The following is a 9,005-nucleotide window of genomic DNA, read 5'->3' as shown; positions in this document are numbered from 1 at the left end:
TATTTCCCTCTGATTAGAGTAAAAATCAAACAAATCACAGAGTAGAAATACTTGAGTAGAGCAGGAAGTACCTCAAATTTGTACTTTAGTGCAGTACTAGTATAGTATAAGTAAGTATAAGTATAAATGTACTGTTACTTTCCACCACTACAGCAAATGTGAAAATATGTAACTCCACTAAATTAACTTTTCCTACAACTGGAAACAACTTTTCAGTTTCAAGAGAAGCTGTTGAAATGTCATTTTTTTATAACGGTTCACAGTTAAATGTGATTTTAACTCCAGCTTCCAACTCTCAGCCTGACGCACTGTAACTTTCCAGGAAGTCAGTGAAAACTACATTGAGTGAGAGAGTGGCTCCCTCTGCCGGTGAAGAGCGGGGATGTGGAGTTGGGCAGGTGCGTAAAAGCAGACAAACTTCAGACTGTGGCTCCACGTTCAGCTCGTAGTGAAACTAAAGTGTCCAAAAGTTTGATGTGACGATTAACTTCCTTAGTAAAAGTCTGAATTTGCACAAACTACAAAAGTCAGTTGAGCTCATAAACAAATAAAATGACTCTGATTTGATTAACAGGTCGTTTTATAGGTTAATATCCATGTTTTATTTTTTATTGCCTAATTCAAAATGTTTCCTGTCCAAAGAAAATAACCGGACTTTGGAGCATTTGGTCTAAGGTCTAAGGTGGACCAGTCAAGACGTGCCACCTAAAATAAGCCTCCTGTTGTGTGACCAGAGCACCGGGATAAACAGACAGAGGTGGAAGTGCCCTTCCGCTGCAGCACACCCGCACATCTGCTTTGGGGGCGAGCTTCTTTTTTTGTTTTTTTTAAACGCAAAGGATGTGAGCAGGAGTGGCACTCGGGGGGCTTTAAATAGGAACTGTCTACAAACTCTGGGACAACACAGCATCTGAAAAACTCCCAGCAGCAGCAGCAGCAGAAGCAGTGGTAACCGCCGGTTTTGCTCCAGGATGGACGTCAACAGGAGACTGGGGATGAGGGACACTCTGCTGGCGCTCCTACTCGCCGTCTTCCAGGGGTTTCCTCTCGGGGACGCAGCCCCGAATCCGTCCCCGCTGGTTGGATCCAACTGGGGGAACCCGAGGAGATACATCCACCTGCAGACATCCACGGATCTCAACAATTTCTACTTGGAGATCAGATTGGATGGCACAGTGCGCAAAACTACCCTCAGGAGCTCGTACAGTAAGCGCGTCCACACATCTTGTTGTTTTCAGTTTACTTGTTGCAGTGAAGGTCTGTTGTTAACATCCTCTCTCTCTCTCTCTCTCTCTCCTGTGCAGGTGTGCTTTTACTGAAAGCTGAAACGAGGGAGCGCATCGCCATCCTCGGCGTCAAAAGCAGCCGGTACCTGTGCATGGATTTGGATGGAAACCCGTTCAGCTCTGTAAGTTGCTTTTCAATTAATTCACTCGATCTCCTCGTTGAACTTGTAGTTGTCGGTTTCCTCTAACTTGGCACACGTGTGAAGTTTTACGCATCCTTGAAACATTACTTTAAATATGGGTTTTCTTTTACGCACGAACACAATGCAGCAATGGGATGTCTCAAAATGAATTATTTTGATTATTATTAGATAACTCAGATCGACGACTTGTTAATTATTAATTGATGATCTACTTAACTTTTTTGTGTCCATATTTGGCACAAGTGCGCGCTTTTACGCATGGTTTCAAACCACTTTTTGTACTTTTACGCATCAAATATTTCATGGTTTCACTAACATCCATTTTCCAAAATAGTTTCACTTGATTATTCTACCAAGAAGAAAAATAGAATACCTCCAGTTTAATGTTCTGCCTCTCTCCTTCTCCTCAGCCCACCTGCCTGAAGGACGACTGTCTCTTCAACCACAAGCTTCTGGAGAACAACCGGGACGTGTACTACTCCAGCCGGACAGGCATCCTCTTCAACCTGGAGGGCTCCCGGCAGATGTACGCTGCGGGTCAGAACCTGCCCCAGACCTCCCTCTTCCTGCCCAAGAAGAACACGGTGTCGCTGGAGCGCCTCCTGCTGCACCGGGAGAAGAGGAACCAGCTGGTGGATCCCTCCGACCCGCACAACGTCTACATGGGTCAGAGCGAGGTGGGCTCCGACTCCCGGGCCGTGCCGGAGGACGACGCCGACCTGGAGGTGGAGGTAGAGGTGGAGGTGGAGGTGGAGGCCGGGGACGACGGGCGCAACGTGTCCCGGGAGACGCCGCTTGATCCTTCCACCCACGACCCTTGGAACGTGCACTCGTCCAACCCCGCGAGTCCCCGGAGCACCGGCACCATGGGGTGACTTCACGTGTGACCCAGCTTAGTTTCAGTGCGGGCGCCCAATTTACCATAATGTAGATGTAGGCTTGTAGTTCATGAACATATGATACAAACAATATACAAACACAGACTTAACTTAAAGGAAAACAGAGGAAAGAAAAGCATTTCTTTCTTTTTCAGACTCTTAATCAAAAAAACATTGTCTACCATCAATCATTCAGAGAAGCGGTGTCATTCACTGAGAGTAGAAATTATTACACTTGACTTGCAGCCCCTTTTGCACAATTCACATTGTCTCTCAAATCCATTTTCTATATCACTTCTTCAACATCTGCTCTGAGATCACAGGTTAAATTTATAAAGAGAAAGGTCTTTGACGTGGACTTCACTCATCACTGACCAATATTCTGTACATTCCCAAGTAGGTTTTGGAGATAAATGGAGGATATGAAAGCAGGTTTAGTTAGAGGAGATATCGGATGATGTTTCCCTCAGAAAAAGTGACCAACAAATGACTGGAAAAAAAGGAAATCGTAGCTGTGCCAAGACAAATGAGCCAAATCAATTCCCACCCGTTATAATAAGTTGTCACTCTCTTGCATGGAGATATAGTTTCAGCAATCTTTGGAAATGCAGGACAAACCCCCCCCCCTAAATATTAGTAATCCCAACACTTTGTTTAGTGTATTTGTGTGTGGTCTCTTCTCATCATGGTTTTTTGCAGCTGGTCTGAGAAACCCACATTTCAAAGTGACATTAACCCTCCGACAGACAGAAGCCTGACTTCAGCCTGACCTCTGGGGGACGGAAGGCCCTGTCTACTGATGTGAAACAAGGCAGGCGTGATTTTACATAACAGCATGTGTTGACTTCAGAATGTGCATTAGTAGAGTTAGGATGAGGTTTCGCTCGTATTTCAAAGTCCTACATTTGCTAAGTTTATTGTGAGATGTTAAACCTTAAAAAAAACAAAGAAATTCTATATCACTGCAATCACTTACATTATCTGTTTCTGCAATTGTGTTTTTTTATTTTGCCACCAATAATACAACCTATAATTCTTGACTTGAAGTAATATGACAACAGGGTAAACGACCTTTACGGAGCAGTGATCTTGAAATCAAATCTGAACTCTATGATTTTACGGGTGCCGGGCACCACCAGCAACTTGAGCCCCAGTCCCAACGAGTATTTATTTATTTAAAACCATTCCTTTAGTGTTATTTATGGTATTTATATGGATGCGTTTCCTTTACAATGTACATATACTGTAAGAAAACAGGGTCTGTCTTTGAATGTATGAGCAGGAGTTGTGGATGGAGCGTTGCTTGAATTTGGGACAAAATAAACTCATAAAGGAAAAGTTGTGTGTCAGATTTGTGTCTTTTTTGAACGTGTGGATCTTTAAACGGTTGGTGCTTTGTGTGCTGCGTCATTTCCCAGGGACAACATGTACTATGCAAACGGAAGTCATGAATATGGGAGCAGGTTTAACAATCGACCCAGTTTCTGTGGAGTTCCGCTCGTGAGCCGAGGATCCTGCACTTTTCACACCTCACTTAGCTTCATTAGCAAACGGGCACATGAGCTGCAGCGTGATTTCAGCTTTGACCAACAGTTCAATTGGTCGTTGTCGTCCATTAACCTTCGAGGGAATAGCTCGACATTTCCGCTGCTGTGGTGACGAATCCAGAACTTATACAGCTCCCGGCCAAGTAATAGTCTTGTCACAGATAACAGCATAAAAACAGCTGAGACACTTCAGTTGTTACAAATAAACAACATATAACTACCCTCGTGTAAATGAACGTCTTGAGAATCTTTGCCAAATTATTATCTTTTTAATATTTATATTATATTATTATTCAGTAGCTGGTCAACATGGAGATAATTTCACCTATTTTATATTCCACTAGAAGTTTAATATTGTTGCATCATATATTACTTAGGGAACTGATTGTTAAGTTTTTGTTTGTAGAATCTCTTCGATTAAATCAGTCAAATAAATGCTGTGTAGTTAAAAGTGCAATATTTCCCCTTTTATACGCACAAATATGAAGTATAATATATGATTAAAAGTTGTTAAAAAACTTAAAATACTACAGTTCTTCAAGATTTACATGTTTCTTCCAACTAAACATTACTGTATACGTTTTGTTAGACGTTAATTCATAAAATAATTAAAACAAAAACTCTTTCTGAAAATATACCATGAATGACATGGTAATGATAAATCTATGGCAGATCCATCTATCTATAGTAGCCTATATTCGTATCTATTAGACAAGTAAAAGTACCTTTGTGTTCAGAAATCAAACACCTATGAGTATGAAGCATCCGCCCACATAGACATAAATAATAATGTTGTTTCACGGCGTTTTCAGATATGTGCATAAAAAACTCAAACAAAGATTTAGTGTTTTCATCTTATATTGCACGTAAAAGTAAAAATGAGCAGCTGCACAGGAGACTCATCAGTGTTCACTAAAACATTAAATAGACTTTGGCAATAAAAGAGGTAATGGAACATTAAATATGGAGACTGACACTCGAGTCTTTACTGGCTTACTTTACAGTTGGAAGGATCACACGTTTGATAATACAGTATCACACAAGTATTTATATTACTGATCCACAGTAAAACATATAGATTACTAAGAAAAACATAATTTACCCTGTTTATTCTTGTTCCAGTTACCCGTGGTAACTCTTGAGGTCTCTTATTTCCCTTTAGCGTTTGTTTCTTTACATGTTGAACATAACGTGCACAGATGCTGCACACACGCACAACGTCTACTCACTACTCAGCGGCTGTGAGCTTTTGCAGGTGGTTTGTTCTGTTGGTGAACACACAGCGAGCAGCAGAGAGGACCGGGCCGGACTCGGACGGGCTCAGAGTGAAGACAAAGCGGCCGATGCCGGTGTTTGGACAGGGTGCGATCATGTGGGACATCTTCACCCCTGCAGGTAGGGAGCACTTCAAGTCCTCCACAAGGTGCCCGATGGCTACGCGGATGTAGGCACCGTGGCTCACAACCAGAGCGTGGAACGCGAGACCCTGCAGGCCGTCGTCAGCCGCACCGACAGAGGGGACGTCCGAGGCGGCAGCTGCCATGTCCTTTGTGGCGTCTCCGGCTGCTAACGCTCCATCGGAGGCGTCCGACCCAGACGCGCCATGTTCCTCCAGCATTTGCTTGAAAAGGACTTTGAGGAATTTTTTGAATCGCAGCTTCACCTGGAAGCAAGGTGACATTACCCAGAGATCAAAAAGGATTCCTCAACTGATTCTGCGTCCGCCATCAGCAAATGGCAGGAAGTCATGTTTGTTTTCTGTTAGATGAAGTTTTGCCTCATATTTTTTGTCATTCTACAAACTGTATATCAAAATTGTTCCTTAATTCTCACTTTTCAAGCAAAACTGCTCATAACTTGTTGGTTGCAGCTTTTTGCAGTGAAGATTTGCTGCTGGCGATTTTAAAACATTTACATAAATTCTCCTGTCGTCTAAAAACACAAACCTGTTTTTCATGCTTGATCATTTAAAAAAGGTAAATGATTGTTATTCAACAGAAATATAAAAGTCGACTCCACTGAGACTTGCAGCTGATATCAGTCGACAAGCTCTTAAATGCAATGTCCCATAATGAACACTGAAGGGCGCTGTTGTGCAAGCAACACTCTTCTGACCTTGAGGTTCTTGGTGTGTTTTCAACTTTCACACTGTGACTGGATCAGCATCTAAAAGGATGAATCGTGACTCACCTGTCCTAAAGTCTCTCCTCCTGGCGGCGTGTAATCTCGACACGACTGGCCGGCAGCGTTGGCCATGTTCTTCAGATGCTCTTTGGGACGTCCCTCAGCGACACCGAAACCCTGCATGGACGACGAAACCACAGGTCAGAGCTCACGACATAAACCGCTGTGTGGATAAAGGTGTAAATCTGTGACATGTACAGGTTGTATGGAGCCCACGAGTCTCACCCTCTCTCTAAGTAACGGCTCCAGAACCATCTCCATGCCAGAACAGTGAGTGTTGTTCCTCAGGATGAGTTCAGCTGTCTGATGGAGGAAATGAGATCTGAAGATCAATGACTCAAGACGTCTTTAGCTGCCAAAACACTTGAGAAATATCGGTAAATCATGGTCAGCACCGGTGAATCAAAACCCACAGACGCATGAATGTTCACACAGCTATTTCATATCGGGAAGTCATCCTGTTTTTCTCCATCAGGCAATTTGACTGGTTTCCCTGATGGGAAAACCTCAGCGTCAGCTCCTATTTAAGAGTTAACACACACATTTGCAGACAAGTGAGGAGATCTGAAACTCTGACTGTGGCACTGCGGAGGGTTGAGAACCTTCAAATTAAGATGCTGTGGGTACAGTTACCTTCCTACTCTGTGGGTGGAATCTTTCAATAAACTGATGACAGTGCTACTAACCTGTACTGGTAATATCACCGTGTATGGAGCCAAATCATCACACAGGAGCTGGTTAAGATTTTTCATGTGCGTGCGGTCTGGCCACAGGATATGAGCCAGGTCTGGAATTACTTTACTGAAAAGGTCACTGACTGTTGCACTGAAGTGGAGACTTTTATTCTCAGGAAAATTTTAATCAACCCACACGAGAAGTTCCACCAACAATGTATGACACGCTGAAATAAATCTGATGAGTCGGACATCTTACTGAATCAAGTACGATTAGAAAAGGAATTTAGCTGTGACTCATAACAGCAAAACTATTTTTTACTCTCTATATATATATATATATACAAATTTGTGTTCCGTGTGAAATTGTTCTTATATAGTTCAAGTTCATTTTAATGTATTCTCTTCTTCTGCGCCTGTAGTGATTCTGTACCTGGGCAGCTGTAATACGTGAATTTCCCCCATGGAGATCAATAAAGAATTAGATATTAGATCTTATAATTAATTAAAGAAACGCTCAAATAAATAAAACCTCAACAACAGTATGAGCGATCATGGTATAGAAGGAGAATGTCACCCAATGTTAAACCTCATGAGTTTTTCACTCAAGAATGAAGCTCTATGGCAAAGAGAATAAGAATCAGACTTTGGATTAACAGGCTGTCAAATTATGATTTCATGAGACCTTCCACTGTCACTTGTGAATTCCAGATGTTGTAGCCCAGCTGTGCGAGTCTGTCTTACCTGCACAGCCCGTTGTAAGTTACTGGCGAACACGTTGTTGAAGGCGATGTCTCTGAGGTACCTTCCAGCTGCGTCTCCCTGCAGCGACCCCGTCTCTGACAGGGACGTGTCCACGCCTTGACCTGAGGGCACAAAGAACATGTTTTGTGGCCACAAGACAAACAAGTTTTGTGTCTCTTTTAAAGTTGTTGGTGGTTGATTTACGCCCATTTGTCGTCGTTTTGCTTTTCTTTGTGTTTTCTTTCTCTTATGTCCTTCTAGTCAGCTTTCATCTTGTTAAGCCCTTTATAACATTGTGATTATTGTGGTCGTTGACACGTACTTGGGTAAATGTACTTAGTTACTTTCCTCCTTGAGTAGCTGACCTGTCCAGTGTAACGTGAGAGGATGTTGTAACACTGCGAGACTGCAGCTGTGTCCATGTTTAAATCCCCCTCTTGGTGTGACGTACCTTGCAGCAGCTTGTCTCTGTTGTACGTCGTTTCCCCACTGCGGGAAAACAACGTCACTGAATTAGCTCAAACACACACAACTGTTTTTTTTTTTTAATTCAGTGACAACAAAACGCTCGTGTGGTGTAGTTTTAAAAACCAAGAAGCTGAGTGATGAGGACTGAGTCACAGTGAACTACACACGTCCAGCCGCCATGCTGCGCCAGTAGCCGGCTGACTGGTTTGAGACACACGGACACGAACCAGTTCCATCGTGTTCACGTTCCCTGAGGATATTAGGGTAGAATTAAATCTGTGAATGTTCACTTACTGTCTCACGAGGGTTAAACTGAACGTCAACATCTTCTCCTCCTGTCACTTCCTACTTCCTGCTTCTGCGCCTGCTTCTTCTTCTTCTTTCCTGCAATCTCGGCTGGCAAACGAGGAATTGGTGCATTACCGCCCCCTACCGCTACAGACAGAGTGAGGCAATATTAATAAAAATAAAATTACTATTGTTATTATTCATATTATTACTGTTATTAGATGTAGAAGTAGTATTAATTATATGAATAAGAACATTATCTATATTTTTTCTATATAATCTAGTATCAAGTTTCCTTCTATTGAAAATCTAATTTGTTTATCGTAAGTGTATCTCCATATTTTCATACATAGTATATAGATGTTCTAATACAAGTACTTTCTTTCAACGTTATTTTATCATCTATTGAGTTAACTTGCACCAGACTATATTATTATTGTAAATGTACCTATACACATTGGATTACTGTTGGGATGACAAAACATGATTATAACCTGGATTGTTTCAAATAAATTTACATCATAAGTTACACAAGGGAAAATTTCCATCAAACTTGCAAATACTGATGAAACTGATGAATCAAACTTAATTCCAAACAAACATAACAGGGATCAAAACTTCTCGTGTTTCTCAGGATGGATATTTCTGTAACAGGGACATAAAATACTTTATAAAAATGATCTTGGCTTTTCAGATGCAGGTCTGTGTACTGATTTCTATACAATTATCTCACTAAATTAAAGTCACAATCCAAAACAGAATAATTCATTCAACAGAGAAGCAGATTAAAGTC

General features: G+C 41.9%; 2 protein-coding genes across 2 annotated transcripts; one reads left to right on the top strand and one right to left on the bottom strand.

Moving 5' to 3' along the window:
- Positions 1-144: 144 nt before the first annotated feature.
- Positions 145-2,465, top strand: fgf23 (fibroblast growth factor 23). Its single transcript, XM_034577683.1, has 3 exons — positions 145-1,206; positions 1,305-1,408; positions 1,840-2,465. The coding sequence occupies exons 1-3, from the start codon at positions 972-974 to the stop codon at positions 2,302-2,304; spliced, it is 804 nt and encodes a 267-aa protein (XP_034433574.1). The 5' UTR covers positions 145-971; the 3' UTR covers positions 2,305-2,465.
- Positions 2,466-4,694: 2,229 nt separating this feature from the next.
- On the bottom strand, positions 4,695-8,352 carry tigarb (TP53 induced glycolysis regulatory phosphatase b). The gene is made up of 6 exons (XM_034578866.1): positions 8,219-8,352; positions 7,908-7,945; positions 7,457-7,578; positions 6,264-6,341; positions 6,045-6,155; positions 4,695-5,517 (listed from the first exon to the last, which is right to left on the bottom strand). Exons 1-6 carry the CDS (start codon positions 8,248-8,250, stop codon positions 5,083-5,085), a joined length of 816 nt encoding a protein of 271 aa, XP_034434757.1. The 5' UTR covers positions 8,251-8,352; the 3' UTR covers positions 4,695-5,082.
- Between the last annotated feature and the right edge of the window lie 653 nt (positions 8,353-9,005).

This window comes from Hippoglossus hippoglossus, chromosome 23 (genome assembly GCF_009819705.1).
Source record: "Hippoglossus hippoglossus isolate fHipHip1 chromosome 23, fHipHip1.pri, whole genome shotgun sequence".
Taxonomy (NCBI): domain Eukaryota; kingdom Metazoa; phylum Chordata; class Actinopteri; order Pleuronectiformes; family Pleuronectidae; genus Hippoglossus; species Hippoglossus hippoglossus.
The sequence above is the reverse complement of the archived record's forward strand: the minus strand, read 5'-3'. Positions and strand labels throughout refer to the sequence as shown.

What these genes read in the sequence shown, in the direction of transcription:
- fgf23 (XM_034577683.1), top strand. Translation starts at nt 972, where the DNA reads ATGGACGTCAACAGGAGACTGGGGATGAGGGACACTCTGCTGGCGCTC. An exon ending in TACCCTCAGGAGCTCGTACA is followed by an intron (nt 1,207 to 1,304) that starts GTAAGCGCGTCC and finishes TCTCCTGTGCAG; the next exon opens with GTGTGCTTTTACTGAAAGCT. An exon ending in ATGGAAACCCGTTCAGCTCT is followed by an intron (nt 1,409 to 1,839) that starts GTAAGTTGCTTT and finishes CCTTCTCCTCAG; the next exon opens with CCCACCTGCCTGAAGGACGA.
- tigarb (XM_034578866.1), bottom strand. Translation starts at nt 8,250, where the DNA reads ATGTTGACGTTCAGTTTAACCCTCGTGAGACA. An exon ending in CAGAGACAAGCTGCTGCAAG is followed by an intron (nt 7,579 to 7,907) that starts GTACGTCACACC and finishes TTGTGCCCTCAG; the next exon opens with GTCAAGGCGTGGACACGTCC. An exon ending in AGCCGTTACTTAGAGAGAGG is followed by an intron (nt 6,156 to 6,263) that starts GTGAGACTCGTG and finishes TCGTCCATGCAG; the next exon opens with GGTTTCGGTGTCGCTGAGGG.